General features: G+C 40.9%; 1 protein-coding gene across 3 annotated transcripts in view; it reads right to left on the bottom strand.

Annotated features, from left to right (window-relative positions):
* cdk14 (cyclin dependent kinase 14) overlaps window positions 1-18,425 on the bottom strand; it is a 168,180-nt gene that overhangs the window by 80,178 nt on the left and 69,577 nt on the right. For all 3 annotated transcript variants that reach the window (XM_029451216.1, XM_029451217.1, XM_029451218.1), the window contains one exon: window positions 12,446-12,569. In XM_029451216.1, coding sequence (XP_029307076.1) covers window positions 12,446-12,569 — 124 coding nt within the window. The remainder of the gene's footprint in view (window positions 1-12,445; window positions 12,570-18,425) is intronic.

The raw sequence follows: 18,425 nt of genomic DNA, 5'->3' as shown, positions 1-18,425 counted from the left end.
ACTACTGTTGGTGAGTTGGTGAAATCAGTGGGCCAAACTACAATAACTGACTTCCTGTTGTTTTTAGATGCACTTGTCCCTTTCACCTCACACAGTATCTTTGCCTCTTCCGGAGAGGTGCGCCTCACAGTTTAAAAACCTCTGCATTTGGTTGAAACTTTAATTCAATAATTCAATAACAAGCTGTGCAAGAAGAAGAAGTGGAACAATTGTGAGCATCTGATTAAGTGAAGAAAATAAGGTTTTAAAAGAGTGGCACCCGTACAGCATTGTGGAAAACATGGGTTTGCTTCACCCTATAACAGAGAGGGTTCTCCGCTACTGTTTCTAACATAACAGGACATTTACAGCAAGAGTGCAGATTTAGTCTTGTGCAGTGTTAGGCCGTTAATATCCAAAGGAGAGATTAGTTGTGCTTGCAGGTTATATTATTTACATTCTGATGCAGTCTGTAGCATCAAACCAGCATCAGTGAAGGCTGTGGTCAGAAGTGATAATGAGATCACACTGTACTGACACACCCTGGAATACACTTTACATCGCTGCAGAGAGTTTCAGCGACTGTTAAATTGCTAATTGGAAGGGTAAAGGTGACATTCATCCTTTTTTCACAAAAAGGGATTAAAGTCCAAGTTCTTTAGGACCATCGGCACATGGGACATCATGTTCACTGTATGTAAACAAAAAATTTAGATTTTCTAAATCATTGTGTGCTGACAAAACTCTTGATAGTTGAATCATCGCCTCATTCAATTCTTGAGCGCTCGCAATATTCAATGTGCAGACTCCCCCTCTGTTTCCAATGTTAACTCACTGAAGAAATCATATTGTAATCTAAGCAGACCTGTCTTTGGACTGTCTTCTGTATGTTCAACCGCAACAGACCTAGGATTGCCTTTTCAAATGGAAATCATGATGGAAGACCTGTGAGGTTTCAGTGAGAAACAGAGTGGTGCTGAGATGAACCCAAAGGACCCAAACTCCTGTTTCCATGGAGTGAATTGGACATCACTGGACAGTACAGTGCGGTTACTCCACGGTGAGACTGCGGCTTGCTACTGTTATTGTAATGCGGAATCTTTTCAAACCTTTTCAAGGGTTTTTATAATAAGTTCATGAGCCAGAACCAGTTATTCTAACACGGTTCTGGTTTTTATCTGTGCGATGACACACACCCAGGTAAGTTAAGTATCCAGTGACAGTGCTCCCATGTCAGCTAATGGGAGAGCAGAGGGCAGATGCAGCAAGCTTTAATGAGGCTGATGGCATTACCTCTTTGTCTTCTCCCAAGTGGTCGGAGGGTTTAATTAAAGCATTTAGCTTGGTAAAAAAGCACTTCCTGCCCTGCTGCTAGTCCCCTGTGTGTGGGAGGCAGAGGGGCAGAGGGGAGAATAAATGAGGAGGAAGGACGTATTTAACATTTCCTTGTGTTGAAACGCCCACAGGAGAAAGGGGTTTCAGTCGGCATTCATCACGGACCAGCAATGTAATGTCCACACACTGATCGAGCGTAGATAGACGCCATCTGCCTGCTCATACCCACAGGCTATTATTTCCACTGCAGGCGCTCTGTGTGTGTGAGCCTCCTACTACTGCACTCATCATAAAACAAAGTGTTGTAATAGCAGGTTAGCCTGTTTGTAACATGGATAGCTGTTGTACACAGTACAATTAATCAGAATTATTTGGTGTGGGATTGAAACAAACTAAACTACAGCGTGTGTGTGTGTGTGTGTGTGTGTGTGTGTGTGTTCATGGTAATGAAGGAACAGTGTTGCTCACTGATGAGTTTTTAACATGAATGGAGCTCTATGGCGCAGAGGAAGAAGATACACCATGCTTTGACAATACTTGTTTCATTTAATGTGATTTGTTGCCAACACAGAAATACACAATATCACCAGCATGCACTTTAATTTTCAGATCTATCTATATGCAAGGGAATAAAAGTGACATTCAGCAGGGTTAGTGCATTATTAATATAGAAAACTGACAAAACGATCATAACTCTATGCTTTGGCAACTGCATTATAACTAAAGCACCAACAAATCAGCAGAATAAACAAAACAAAGCTAATTCAGTCCAAGCAACTTGCTTGTATATTCAGCATGACCTTAATCAGCTGGACCTCCTCCATCTCATGCTTTACAAAAGTCCAGTTTTCCACCCACAGACAGCCACGACGTCTCAGCTCACTGTGTTCATGTGCTATGATTTAGACTCCACTTCTATTACTAAGTAAAACTCCAATACTGTGATTCCCAGGGGACAATGTGTAACAGCATCTTGTTAGCTTGTGTTTGCTCACCATGGTGTATGTGTTAGCATTCCTTAGAGATGCATAGTGAGATATTTATTTATTTGGTGGTCTCCATGTGCTTTGACATTTGGATCACCTTGCACAGTGTTTCTAAAGGTAAGTTAGCAGAACATGATGGTGGAGTGGAAATCACAGAGGCCTGACCTGCCACCTCACAAGCCCGCGAGGAGGTGCTACTTCAAAGCCCTGACCTATGGCGTCACACACACACACACACACACACACACACACACACACACACACACACACACACACCTGTAGCCACTTTCATCAGTAGTAGTTAATCAGTTGACCTGCCATCCTGTCCAGGTAGCTACTGGGATGAAGGTCGCCGGTGATTTATATATCACTATCTCACACGCAACACCGGGGTCACAAAATATACAAGGAAAGAGGTGGAGTGGAGGGAAACCGGAGGAAGAGAGAAGAACAAAGAGAAGGATGGAAATAGTCTCTGTCTCCGGGGGAAATAGCTCACTGTTCTTTTGAAGTTCATTTGGATTTTGAAGGCAGTTTGTAAATTCTGCCTGCTTCTCTCCTCCTCTCCAACATGCAGCAGATTAAGAGATGTACTGTTTACTGCCACAAGCTATTTCAAATATTGCAGGAAAAGAATCTACAGGGCACATCAATAACTTATTTTAAACAAAGTTTGACTTGCATCATGGTTTAACCACGTAACCTGTCCACAATGGAGGGAGCAACACTTTCAGTTGTTTTATCAACCACTTTGTACTTATATTATTTGTATTATATTTAATTATATTTAATTATTGTGTACTCGCCACTTTACTTTCATGTTCTTTTGCTGTAACAAGGTACATTTCCCCGTTGTGGGACTAATAAAGAATTTCTGATTCTGATTCTCTGCGCTTCATTTTTTGTTCTCCATTTACAGGACTCAGGGAAAGGAACAGTTCCGCATTTGGAATATATACGCGTCACTTTCTTCCCTTTGCACTAACTGGGTTAGCTCAGCTGTGAGCTGCACTATTTCTGATTAGAATTTCATGGGACATGTGTGCTAGCCAGAGCTGCCAGATGTTAATCAATGTGAGTGCCCTCTAACTGAAAATGTCCGTGTTTAAGCATAGCTGCTTCAACTGACACTGTGGGAATTAGAGTTCTACCTCCTGCTGTGCACGTATTCTTTGTACGTGGGAGACTTGTCTATAGCAGGGTTCCCACATACAGTCAGTGAGCCCTCTGTACTGCCAACTTTAGAAATAGTTCCAGTACTTTACCCCTTCAGAACGAAACATGGAAGTTTGTTTCCATTTATCGGTAGTGCTAAAGGTTAAAAACTGCATGTAGGGCTGCAAGCTTGATGCTCATTGGGAAACATTCATGAGGTTATTTTTTTATACTTTACTCTATTTAGAACGCACCTCCTCACAGCAGTGTATTTAACCAATCAGCTTGATTGAGTGCTGTTGAGGTTTGGGAGGGATGTGACCTTAACAACAAAACATTTCTCTGGTTCCCAGAAACATTTACATGTATCTGTGTACAAGCACAATTCCAGCAGGTTTCCCTGTTTTGAGGTCTGACTTATTGTGTTCTAGTTTCAAGGTTTTGTGTTCGAGTCTCATTTACTTCCCATCCTGCATCTGTCTCTATGTTTTCATGCAGACAGGTAACTGGAAGAAATCAGGTTGGATCCCATTACACATTAATGTTGTTAATGTTAAACCTGCTCAGCCTTTGTCACAATGACATTTATATTTTCACAAAAGACTGTCTATTTTTTTGGTAAAAAATATAATTTATTTACTTTTGAATACATTTCAATAAAAAGATTATTCATCACACCTGTCGAACTGAATTGTTTTTATGAAAACAAGTGAAGGCAGAAAGCTGAGTAACAAGAACCTATGATGCATGCACACACTGGACTCAGGGTGGTTTCAGCCTTCACACAAGAAACACACATTGTGGTGTATTGATATGTCACAAAACACATAGCAACAGTTGAGATACACAACGCTTCCTTTGGCTGCTTCTGCTGCATTTACTACGCTGGAGCTACACACATCTAATATGGACGAGGAACCAGAGCAGGTAAATACTGCTCTGCTCTGCTCTGCTGCTGGGTGGAAAACAACACCCCTACTTCAATCTAAAGATAGGCTCAAACTGAACCGAGAGGTAAGAGAATCAGCTGAGGGAAAGTGACCAACTTTTACATTTTGGAGATATAACCTTTGACACAGAGGCCTACAATACTTCTACTGACTTTACATGTGTTCAATTAAATGCACATGCTCAACATGCCTGGTCAGTGTAGTGGCCAGGCGCCGGGCAGAACAGCTCACTGGGGAGAGCCACACAGTCTGCTCCGGGTGCCTGCAACATTCCTCCAGCTCCATTGTCACATTGCTTCACTCCTAACACACCATTATCCCAGCAGCTGTTTCTTCACAGCACAGCAACCCCAACTTCCCAGAAAATAAACACCCATCAGTACACATCAGCTAGCTATAGCAAAGAATTCTAAACTCTTGTTGACTTTTGTGCAATCCAATACTTGGGGCTGACAATACATGCTTGTTCAGCTTCAGCTAGGTTTGTATACACGTTTGATTAGTCGTTTCATTGTCCCAGAGGGGAAAGTTGTCTTGGACACAGTGCTATGGTCCTTTATGTTCACTGTAGGTGCCGGCTCAATTTCACTTAAGAAACACAGACATGGTTTGCTCGGCCGTCTTTGCAATCTGCAGCAAACCTCTGCAGTTCGGCCTCAGACCCGGCACATGCTGACTGTACAATACCAACTCTTCTGCCTCCTTTAAAAGCAGCCAATGTGTTTTGATTGGCAACTAATTTGATCATCGATTAATTGTTTGTCTTGTTTCTCAAACGTCGATGCCTCTGTTGTCATACTACAGTATGGTTTGACGTTAAGCTTTATGAATACATCTTCTCAGGCTGAGAAAAATTATAATTTCTTTACTATTTTCTACCATTTTATAGGACAAAATAATCAACAGATTGATCAATAATGAACAGCACACGTGCTGTACAATGATATCATGCAGCCATTGTATAAGTTTAACAAATAAATTGTATTTAAGCGGCCTTCTTTTATGCTTGCTGTTCACAGCACCAGTTACAGTATTAAATAACATTGCCAACTTTTGCACGGATGAGGCTCGTACTATGCTCTTTGTGCACAGTCATTGTTAAAGTTAGTGCCACATAGTTACATAGGAGATGGGTGCTGTTTGTCACAGGTATGATCCCTGTCGAGGCCTTTACACCAACGCTCTCCTAGATCTATCTGTGGTTGAAATCATGCTTCAAGCTAATTTATGTTGTTTTGCTCAAAATGCTACATGTGTTGTTCTCAGAATATATGCATTATTTATAAAGATGTTGACATTAACATATCCCAAATAAAGGCTTTTAATTGATCTTTTCCTATTTGTTCTAAAGTACCAGTGCCATATTCCCAGGTCCCGGGAACTAACTCGGAGAGTACAACATTATCATTAGCTGAAATACATGATGGCCAAACTATAAAAGTAAGAACCAAGTTGTGACAAACAAGAAAGATCCTTAGCAGTTCCATAGATTTACTGCATGAGCATCTGATTGAACACTTGACCTCTGCATTGCAGAAGATGATGAACTTCTATAAAGTCAGGGGATCACAACATCATTAGAGATTCATTGTCTTTCAACCATGATTATCTTTACAAAATGAAATGGCAATCCATCATGTAGTTGCTGCGATATTTCAGGGTGGACTAAAGTGGACATACTAATGCGCCGATCGAGCAACCAACATCACCATCCCCAGAGCCAGGCTGCTAGCATGGCAAAAAACAAGTCACTTTGTACCAATCCAGCCCCTACACCCTGTCCCGAGCAATTCCAAACCAATTAGCAATGAGTAGGTTATAAAACCCTCCAACAGTGAGTCTGCAAGCAGCTGCCCTTACTGACCACGTGCAGCGCTGTCTGTGTGCGTCATGGAACACGCTGTGTTTACTAGTAAACTGTGCAAACTAAGGAAGACATTTATTATTGTCATAGAGATGTTAACAACTTCAAGGTTGCATTGTTTTTGTTTTTGTTTAACTTAGGATCAAATATACTCTAGAAAATGGTAGACATGTTCATTTGTTTGTCCGTCCTGAAACTTGCTGCTTTATTTACACCCGACACCTAAAAGAAGGGAGCCTCATTCAGCTGTGAGTGTGACTACAAACAGAGTTCACTCTGTCACAGAGTGGGAGGGAGTATGTGCCGGATAGCAATTAGGCCTGTGTCACTGGAGAGGACCCGGGACCTTGCTTGCCCAACTCTTCAAGGATCCAGAAACATGTACTCACTTCACAAACTGATTGGAACCGAGCAGTGTGTCGCAAACACACATAGCTCGTCATTTTGTGTGTGAATGACAAGGTTTCTGGCCGCTGACCGCCGCCTGTGCTCCAGGTTGGCGAAGGACACTGACAGCATATGGCAATGCTTCAGTGTTTGAGTGCAAACACAAGCAGCCTTTCAGAAGGTTCATCCCAACTGTGAACACATTCATTCTCTTATGAGGTTCTAAAGTATGTGGGCTAAGAGCAATGCTCATCTGCTGCTTCATTTGCTTCAATAATTAGGGGCTTGTCATCAAAAATGTGTCTCATGGCTAAAGTAATGGTGTGTGTGTGTGTGTGTGTGTGTGTGTGTGTGTGTGTGTGTGTGTGTGTGTGTGTGTGTGTGTGTATGTGCGTCTGAGTTTCAATTATCTCGCCAACCCTCGGAAAGATCTACTTCACGCTTTATCGTGTGTTGCTGAGGACCCGAGGGAGTGCTGTGCCGCGCGTGAAGTTCTTTGGATCAGCACCGTGCAGTAGTGAAAGACCATCAGGGGGAAAACGAGAAATATACACAGACCTATTACATTGTTATTTATCCCAATGCATGCTACTTAGATTAATCTCAGTCAGCTAAACCTCTCTTTCTCTCTGCTCGCCAGCTGCACAGCCCCGCTCTCAGCTGTTTCAGAAATAACAATTCTGCGCTAATTAATTCTGACCAAATGTACTGGTAAAGTTACATTCACCATCTTTTTTCTGAATCTGTCCGAGCATCTCCTGTAATTTAGCAAACACATAATCCACCAAAGAGCACGTGTTGCTGCAAGTATTATTGTAATAATATCCAGGTATTCACCTCTCTTCTCAGGGTACACCGTCATGTTTGTCATTAATGTGACATGGTGAAAAGCAGTCCGGCGAGAGTGACATTATTTTCACTAACACCACTTCGACACAACGCAGCACTTTCTACAGTTACTTTCCCTCATCAACTTCTCACAGAACTTCATCTGAATTTATTGAAAGCCTCCCGCTGTCTCCCGTGCTGCAGTACCCCAGAGCCTTAGCTTTCTGACAGTATGGCCGCCTGAACAATATAGTTGAATAGCCCTGGTGATCTATGGTGTCTACGGTGTCGGCCAGTTTGAACTTCGACTTTCTTCCAAACCTTGGGCATCCACATTAAATGGGGTTTTGAAATTTAAAAAAAACACTGTAGCGTTGAATAGACTCACTTCCACTTCTGAAGCAGCGGCACGAGCACATCCCAAACAGTACATACAGTATGTTTGCAGTAGGCTTGCATGATGTTCGGGAAAACACCGATTACATTACAAACCCACCGCCCCCACCATCGTTTGCTTGTCTTACCTTTTTCAGAAATGAAACCCACGTCGGTGTCGAAGTGAAAAGCTAAATTGCTGACATGGCAATATCGTTGATTTAATTATCGCTGATATGGAAGCTGATAAATTTAATTGATTGACTGTAAACATTTGGTATTTGGTGAAGCCGTGCGGAGGGCGGAGCGGTCGCAGTCGGTGTGGGTGGCGCAGCGTCGGCGAACGGAGAGGAAAGACACACAGCCATCCAATGAGAAAAGTAATGTCTAATGTGTAATCGCTGTCACAAGTTTATTAACCGGTTGGAAAATGTCCTCCCTAGTTTGTTGTCAGTGTTTCACCAAAAAGGCATTTAAGCCTGACAAACTTTTGGAATGCATTTTCTTTTTTGTAAAATATTGCAAAGATGATATGATGATTTATGAATTTTCTGAAACCTAGCTATGTTTTGAGCTTGCAGTCTTCTTCCCCGCCTTAATTGGCACATTGTGCCATTCTTGGCATTTACCACCGCAGACTGCCGCTCAGTGAAAGAGTAGTAAGTGTGTATAGCATCAACACACAACATCTCTGGTTGTGCTGATAAGTAATAGTAGCTCCTGAAGTAAATCTCACAAAACCACTGGTGTGGTCTTTTGAATCATCTAAACTCTAAAGATAAATTATAATTGAGATTTTTCTAGTTTAGTAATCTGTTTCATTGTTTTTTTACATTTAATTTACATTTATTTTTAAATTAACAACATAGTGTAAGTGATAATGTAACATGCCTGGTCCACTGTACGGTAGGTGTGTAGGATTAAGTGTTGGCAGCGTGGGTCCTGTACATTGTGTGTTCACACAGGGCTGCAGTGATTAGGGTCCACACAGCTCCACTACACAAACAATACAAATCACCCCCACACCTTGCTTAGGTTGGCCTCAATTAGTTGTGTCCTTTATATGAAGCATGGGCTCCTCAAAGCCTCATTTATGTGCTGGTTGTTTGTGCAGCTCATTAAACAGTGAGTAAACCCACAGAGGAGCAGAGGGGAGCATCTGGATCCACTCCACCAGCAGCAGCAGGGGTATGGAGCTCTGGCCACTGAGGCTGATGAGAAACCAGCATTCCTGCTATGTCAGCTACCCTTCTGTCCAGCCACTAGTCTGTACATGATATCTACATATTTTGTAAATGTAAAGCGTCGTCACTCCTTTGTGGTACGTGTGGAAGTGTTATTGTTGTTGGCTCTTGTTCCCGCCTCTTGGTGACAGTAGCCAGCTATACAGTAGCCTGAACGTTTGTCCTAAAGAAAATATGCAGTACTAAGCCATTTAATGTTGTACATTCTACTATACATTTATGTTACATTAAATAATAAAATGTAAAGAAAATTAACGGCAATTCACAGCCTTAACAAAAATGACCTGCACCAGAGTTACTTATGTCCAGCTCATGAATTTACTTTGACTTAAGTATGCAAGGCCTGGATGACATCACATAAAAAAGACTGAACCTTCACATTTATATATATATATATTTTCTTTTTATGTGACAATTTGGACTTTAAAATATATTTTCTTCCATCGTCAACAGCAGAGAAAAGAGGGAACTGTCTGTAACAATGTCTGATGAATGGGCGTATGGGAAGTCCACTATAGTGTAGCAGGGGCTGCACATATTAGGTAGGACACCAGGTACAGCAATAAACAATGCTAAAAAGTCTAAATCAAACACTTTCATTATTATCAACAATAGGAAAGTGGTGAATGGGTACAAGCGGCCGAAATGGGTTTTCTCAGACGGGTGGCTGGCGTCTCCCTTAGAGATAGGGTGAGAAGCTCAGCCATCCGTGAGAGACTCGGAGTAGAGCCGCTGCTCCTTTACGTTGAAAAGAGCCAGTTGAGGTGGTTCGGGCATCTAGTAAGGATGCCACCTGGGCACCTCCCTAGGGAGGTGATCCAGGCACGTCCAGCTGGAGGAGGAGACCCCGGGGAAGACCCAGGACTCGGTGGAGAGATTATATCTCCTCACTGGCGACCCAATCCCGGATAAGCAGTAGACGCTGGATGGATGGATGGATGGATGGATGGATCAGAAACATAGTGATGATTATGAAATATTAGAGCGGTCTTGCGGACTTGTATCTCTCGAGGTTCCATTCATAAACAATTGAGGGTCCATGGTGTTCCGTGTGGCGTTCCACACATTTGCATTTTCTAATCCACACTTGATTCACAATTGAAAACTGAAGTGATCAGTGCTAGAGGCCAGAGGGTTGCTCAAGTTATTAAGGAGCAAATGCAACCAGGCAAATAATCTTGCTGCCAACTCGAGCTGACTACATTTTATAAGCCATCACAGGGTCTGGTCCAAGTACAAAGTGCATCTCAAACTACATAATTGTCTCAAAGATATGTCAAAGGTTAGAGCTTGTCTCGCCTTTTTGTTCCTTTTTCTGTGTATAAATGTAATTCTTGCTTCACCCAGCTTCAACAAACATTTCAACCCATAGAGGTCAATGCAGCAATACTTCCATACACGATCTACTGCGGAGTTGCTCTTGAAGAATCATTGTCTGTGACCCATGAATATCCATAATCAATGTCTGTGGCTGACTAGTTGTCCCCATATCGTTCTCTGGACCCCAGAGTTGACTGGATACACTAATCAGTCCACCACTTAGTTAAAAGCACTGATGAGCTAATAAAATCAAGGTACCCTCCATCTTATCACCACGCAGCTTCATCCCTACTGAGTATTCTGCCTCTTATTGTACCTCTCAGCCCCTCCTTTGTTGACACTCTTCCTGCATCTCTTTTATTTTACCCCAACCAGCACCACAGGCCTCAGCTGTCAGCCGTTAGTATTCCTGCTGCCAAGGCCCGGGACCACAGGGAGCCACACAATCACACACGCGTGCGCGCACACACACACACACACACACACACACACACACACACACACACATTTCACCTTTCTCATCTGGCATCCCTCAGGCAGAAGCTGATTCTGTGTTTTGTGCATGTTTGTTGATGAGCACAGCTCCAGCGGCAGACTAATAGGCCAGGGATTTTCATTCGTGCTCATTATGTATTTTGTCCATTATTTCCTCCTTCTCATTTCCCTTGCAGTAATGTTTCTGCACTAATACACAGTTTGCATTATTGATGAAGCTGTGGCCTTCCTCCTCCCCCAACCTGCCTGGGTAGAGAGATGGAGGGGCAAGGAGATGGATGATAGAGGGGATGGGAGGTTTGAGGGAATTAGGAAATGGGTTGCAAAAAGAATGATCGGTGTGACTCTGGATGGGTGGGTGGGGTGGATAGATGTATGATGGATGGATGCATGGGGTGTACAAAAGGCTGGGTTGCCACTTTGTCCAGGATGCTACAGGCCATGTAGGCATTGTTTACTGAGCATGGATTCAAGCCATACGGTGACACTTCAGGAGTTCTTTCCACACACATACACACACACACACACACACACACACACACACACACACACACACACACACACACACACACACACACACACACACACACACAATAAATGGGCGCATAAATGATGAAAGTAATTTCTTATGGTAATCTGCTCTTTTTGATGTATTGCACTAGATGAAAGGTTAAGGAAACAAAGGGTCAAGGGGTCAACTAGTTGTGGCCTTGGCCAAAGTGTTGGACAGATGGCTGAAACAGACCATCCAAAACCATTCCTATGTTGGGGCCAAAAAGTACAAAATAAATAAAAAGTCCCCCAAAATGGCAGGTCTGGCAGTCCCATTATTCTGGGATCAGAAAACACAATATTTTTTGCCTCTGAGGCAATCTGTGTCTTATGGTCCCTTACAGATGCTGATAACATGGATGACTACATGCTGGACCAAACCTAATCTGTCAATCATAGCCGTCTTTCTTTCCAAAGCAGGGTGACAGGGGGAGCGTCTTTATGTTCTGTGATGGATACACCGCGATATGGAGCCGCACACAATTCTTCACCTTCAACCTTCTCCACCGTGCTCTAACTGGAAATGACAACGCACACCTCATACTAAGAGATTGCTCTGTTTGCTACCTTTCAAGCTGAATCATCAGATATATTTTTACATTTTACAGGAAGAGAAAAGAGAGGGACAAACTGGATTTTTCTTTACACATATTTAGCACGTAACAAGCGATAATTTAACAGAGGGACGGATTATTTCTCACTTCACTGTGTCTTTAAAGGGTTAGCTATGAGGGTATAAATGGTTTAATAAAATATCTGAAGGTTGACAAATGTATATGCCTCATGTTATATTGTCATATCACCCAACTGTAATCCATCTTTGAGTGAAAACTGTTTCATTCCACTTTAACATTTAAAGACACATAAATCCTAATAAATCTAAGAATAAAACTTGCTTCTATAACGTAAAAATAATGAGAACAATACATTTAACAGATACACACAAATAAGAGCATCAGTGTCGAGCCTACTCACCGAAGTCAGCAAGTTTGAGCTCTCCAGTGTCACCGATGAGCAGGTTTTGTGGTTTCAGGTCGCGGTGAAGGATGTACCTCTGGTGGATGTAGGACAGGCCTCTCAGTAACTGGAACAGGAACAGCTAGAAAGTACAAGTGAACAAGAGGAAACAACTATTTTAACAGGAGTATATAGAAGGTAAATATGACATAATGTACATACAAACAACACAATAAAGACACTTGTGATTTTTAATCACACACAGGATAATTTACTTGAATATAAATACTGAAATGGTGCTTATTAAAGGCCACTAAAAACAACAATATTAAACAAAAATATTACTTCAATAAAAAAAAATGTATACTCATTTATTTCATAGTTCTTCTGCGTGATTTTGAATGAACTTTTTAATGTTTCTCTGTCGAAATAATCTATTCTATGTTTCTCATGTGTGTTGAAGATATAAATGTTTTCAACCTTTCTTTATTCAAGGGCAGGTTCAATGAGAGCCACACTCTCAGTGAACCTGCCCTGATCACACTCACACCTGGAAGCTGCGTGATCTGCTGGAGACGGTGGAGCGCTGATGGAGCGGTTAGGGTTACAGGCTTTACTCAAGGGCACCTCAGTGCTGCTAATGAGGCAGTTTGAACCTTACGGTCACAAGCTCGCTTCTCTAACCTTTAGGCCACCACTGCCTTTGAGTGTTTCACCCGTAATAACTGCAGATCAAAAACAATTACTTACAAGTTAATGGATAAAAAACCCACTTAAAAGCACTTTCGATGACACGTCATATGAATTAAGATTAAATTGCATTTTAATTGACATTTTTACAGCCAATTATCTTACTGCTGAAATTAAACACAGCTCACCTACCTGTCTACAGAGCTCATAAACCATACAAAACAAGTTTAGCTTTTAATTTATGCATACTGCAAAAAGTCTATCTGCTGCTCTCTGTTCTGTATGAGCTTTCAAAAAACGAATATCAACAAAATCCCAATATGTATCCAAAGTCAGATACATCAAACATGTTTTGTTTTCCTTCTGATATCTGGCAGCCCCCCCCCCCCCTGAAAATCTGTCAATCAACAAATAATGAGGCGTGCACAATTCAGCGTTCAATTTTTTTCTAATTCCAGTATTCCCCTCTCATTTCTCTGCTCTCACTGATACTAAAGTCTCGACCAATTAAGCTGATTGAAGCACCGTGGAGCCCAATCAGGGACGGGCCCTGTCTGGCATCTGGACTCACCGGGTCAACAGTTTACTATTCCTGCACTCGGCGGGTGAGAGATGAACTACGGTGCAGAAAATTAGCAACGGAAATGTGTGCTTACTCATGTATATCAAATACACTTCTGGAACTCAACTGCACGGCGATACAATGAAGAAAAGAAAACTATCAGCTTTTCAATTCAAACATCAAACCTTTCTTAAAAGAAGCTTTTTCTTTTTCTGTTTTTCTCTGATTATAACAGCTGAGCCCATTTGCATTCTAATATTTAAGGAAAAGTGACATGCTAAGAGGCTATTCAGAGACTGTTTTAAAAATAATAATAATATTGTATGCTGTTTTTCAAGATGCCCAAATTTCAAGTTACATTACGTAGATTTCTACGAACATTTGGCTTGTTGACACTGAAGTGATGTAATAAGTGTCTATGAGATGTCCCTCTGGGAAAACATATTGAAATTAACCACTGGAGCAAGCTGGGAGATATAGACAGAACAAAGTAACAGGGAAAAATTAACAATATCAAAGGTCTGCACCAGCAGGAAAGATGGCGGTGGAAAAGTTTATGTGGACGTAATTCAGTCTAAAAAGGTTAGGGGTTAGGGGGCGTTGCTATCTTAAAGTAAAACTCCTCCCGTGGACACCTACAGGTGTAGGTTAATGTATAGACGGATAATAAATGATAATAAAACACTGTTGTGAAAATATAATAAATGATAATAAAACACTATTATAAATGTCTGACAAATACGTTACAATAATAAGCACTTAAAAATGTAAAAAATAGCTGCATACAAATACATTATAGTGTGTTAACATGTATTAAATGCTTATTAATGCTAGATGGGGGGACTTGAAGTAAAGAGTCATCTAAGAAGGTACTGGTGCTGATAAGAGCACAGCCCAGCAAGCTTGCTATAAAAATGTCAAAGACAAAACTGTCTATTGACATTGCGCTTAAATCCTACAGTGCTCAAGGATATATTTCACTGTTGCCATGGAGAACACACTGAAAACATTGTAGCAAAATCCACACCTGCAGGTTTACTGTTATGTGTCATCTCCTGTCCACAAGTCCTCCACTGTTCACAGGCTGATTAGTATCCTCATGAAGAGGGAAACTGATCTTTGTATGTGCAATCAGTGGAGTGCCCCATTAATGTCCAACTTCTCCGTGTCATTAGCTCCATAGCAACAGAATTTAAAGCTTGTGATTGGATGTTTCCTACTGCAATGCGCTCTGGGACTTTGCTTCCCTCCCGAAGAATAAAGTCTTGTACTTTTGACTTTTTGTACTTTTTAATTTAAAAAGCAGTGTCCCACTTGCACAGGAGAATTGAATGCTCATCTAATTGTTAGAAATACTCTAATGACCTTTCTTGTCTCATCATTATCTGTAGCAAAAAGAACCCTGTTCACCTGAAGTCTGACACACACGTCCACTCTCACAGCAGACATATCTAACAAGGAGTCGTGTAGGTTCACTGAATGCAAGAGTACAACTCTAGCTGATAATACACAAAGTGAATCACCATGTAAAGTTTGTTTAATGATGATATATTATAAGTTCATAACTGTGTGATAGTTAAATAATCCATTAACATATTTTATCAGCTGAGGAGTGACTACTAATATTTCTAATAATGAAATACGTATTGCCATCATACCCAAGGCAATCAGAATTCCTGATCAAGATAAGCATCACGAAGAACTGTGTGGATTGAATCTGTGTTATCTTTGTAGAATGCAGTGGAATGAGCCTCTTCTGTCTGATATTCAATGTGCAGCAAAGCGTAAGGCAATGTATCAAAGTGACTGCAGCACAGTGGGGTTGATATAGTTTCACAAGGACAATAACAAAGTAACACGGCACAGAACACATGAGGAGCAGACAGATAATGTTTTAATGTGATGTTAATATGGAACACACTATACGTTGACAGGCTTCAAGATAGTCCAACTAGCAGCAATACAAAAGGGTAACGAGAAAGAACATACGGCTATAATCAGTAAAGTATGTAAAGTGGTTGAGTGGAGTGATAACAGTGCTCTGAGATTAATAAAAAGAAAACAGAAGAAACCTTATTTGGTTTAGCATCTGACTCTCATAAATTCCCTATTGTTATCCATAATGAAAAAATCAAGAATTCAGGTCAACCATTCTCTGGCGAGATCACTCCTGAACTACTGACAGACGTCATCGCCAAGAGAGCGAATGACGTCATCGTCCCTTTGGCCTGGTGCAAAGTAAATGTTCAATGTTGGAGTTCAAACTGCAGTAATACAACATTTAAGCTCAAATCATAGTACAGATGAATTCAACATTTACAAGGAGTCAAAACACAAACCTCTGGCTTCGATGACAAATCTCCAAATAAGAGTTTTGCTGAAATGAGTAAAAGTGGTGTACTCAGTGAAGGAGAGCTAAAATAATGTGTTAAATGAAGTGAAGAGGGTCGACCATCTGCCAGGAGCCATAGACAAAGCCCTCATCTTTCCCACTAAGCATCTGTATAGTATTGTCCTTAATGGGCTGAATCGAGAGACAGCAGCAACCTGCACTGTGGGACTGGCCACCGAAGGCTATAAAGTTCCACATATGCTCTAAACTTAGCTGATGTTTTAATGAGCAACTGTGTAGTTCTGCAGGGCCTGTGTGTGGAGACTGTTGGACTACTGAAACACCACTGCAAAGAACAAAGAACATGGACAGAGTGTCTTAGATGTCACTCAAACGTTTCTATAGACATTTATTGAAGTTGGAATTTGTTTCCTGCTTGTTGGTATATTGGCACTTACACCAAACTATATTTGGTCAAGGAGTAACATTCCCAGCTTACTGTGATCACATGAGATACCTGTCAATCAAGCAAAGATACGTAAGCAGTTAAGATGCTCATCAGTTAATGACATGAGAAAATACCTCCTCTATGGTGCGTGTTCTTCAGACTTCATTAGAGCCTTTTGTTTTAGCCATTGTTTCATGAGTGCTTCCCCCGCTTTACAGTACATGGACAAGAACTGTACTGCAGGCATTTCAGAGTTAATCAGCAGCTTGTTGCACTAATAAAGTGGTAAATAGACATAAACAATGGCTCACTATGGTAAATATGTTCATATAATGTCCACTACTCCAATATGGCAAGCGTTAAAGCAGGGACTCTTAAAATAAAGCAGCATCACATGTTGAATAATATGTCAATGGGTTGTGGTCAATTTAGCCTAGCTAAATCTATATTATATACTGTATCTCAATCCATAATTCACAAGAAGAATGTCAAGATAATAGAAAAGTCAAAATAAATAATATACAAATCAAAGTACTTTTTAGTTTGTTTTTTTCCTATACTAATAATCATTTCACAAATCTGTCTTGTAACTGTGCTGTGGTTCCACCAGTGTTGAGCAGCTTTAATATGTTGACCAAAACACTGTCCGGGCTGCTCAACAGTGGACTTCTATCATTTACATGCTGCTGTGGCTTTCGGTGTCGTCCCTATTAACATATTAACACAGAGACGCATCATCACCTAAATGCAAAAACCTGGTAAATGTTACTTGGTCAAGCTATAATTTAAATGTTAAACACAGAATGGCTGACTGAACACAGAATAAGTGTTACGCAGTGGGTCTTTGGACTGCAGAAGGCTGAGTCAGTCACATTTGTCTACCACAAGTGTAATAATTAGGTTTTGAAATAAGGCAGACCCAAAACATTTACAGAGCTTTTTACACTGTTCATGTGTTTGTTCACTCTGACATACAGTGCTCTCGAGAAGAGAATGCATGTGGAGCTGCAGATCAGCTGTGATGACCTGTCCTTAATGTTGACACTGATGAGTAATGTGTTATCCCTAGCTTCCCTTGTAATGTAATTGTAAGAGAAAATGCTAGCTGTTATTTGGCTTGTAGACATGGTTTGTGGGTGTCAGTTTCCCATCGAAACATGGCCGTTCAGTTAATTACATATAATCTAATAGGAAGAGCACTTCAGTCTGGATGAGGTCATACTGACTTGTGTCAAGTGTATGGGCCGAGTGGTGCCGCACAACAAGACAGTTTCCATTAGATTTGACACTGGATCATTTAGTTCAAGCTGAAACTACAGTACATTTTAAACTACAGGCACACACACACACAATAATAATAATAATAATAATAATTTGATCGAGGCCCTAATAGCTTCTAAGTTTCTGATTAGTAAATAGGCTCAGTGAGTGCACTTCCTCACTATCATAAAGGTCATAAAGAGCAGACCTTCATAGTCCTTGTGTTTGGGTCAAAATCCACTCGCTGCTAGCATCTTATCACTAAAACACCCATGATCACATTCTCAACATTGATGATATGTGCATTTAGAATAAAAAGAAAGGTTTAAAACACCTTTACTGCATTCACTTTCTTTCCAAGGGAGATGAGAAGAGTGTCTGTGTGTTACAGAGCTGGACTCAGGATATAGTTAGCATAGCATACCATTAAGACTGCGAGCAGAGGGAAACTAAAACAACTTCTGAATGTATTCTTTTTTTGATTACTCTGGAAGTTACTGTGTACACACTTTGTCAAGACATAGATCTGTGACAGTGAACATTTACTAAGAAGCATAACAAATAAACAAACAAATGCCGAAGCAAATAAAGTCATAGGATACTTTTGTCATGAAATCAAGAGTTGTATCAAACAATTAATGAGGTCTGTATTTTACTGGGGCCAAAAGTTATTTTATAGATACAGACACTGTAACTAACTCCTTAT

The sequence above is a fragment of the Cottoperca gobio genome, chromosome 16, assembly GCF_900634415.1.
Source record: "Cottoperca gobio chromosome 16, fCotGob3.1, whole genome shotgun sequence".
Classification (NCBI taxonomy): domain Eukaryota; kingdom Metazoa; phylum Chordata; class Actinopteri; order Perciformes; family Bovichtidae; genus Cottoperca; species Cottoperca gobio.
Note: the sequence above shows the minus strand (reverse complement) of the source record. Positions and strands in the feature narration are given on the sequence as shown.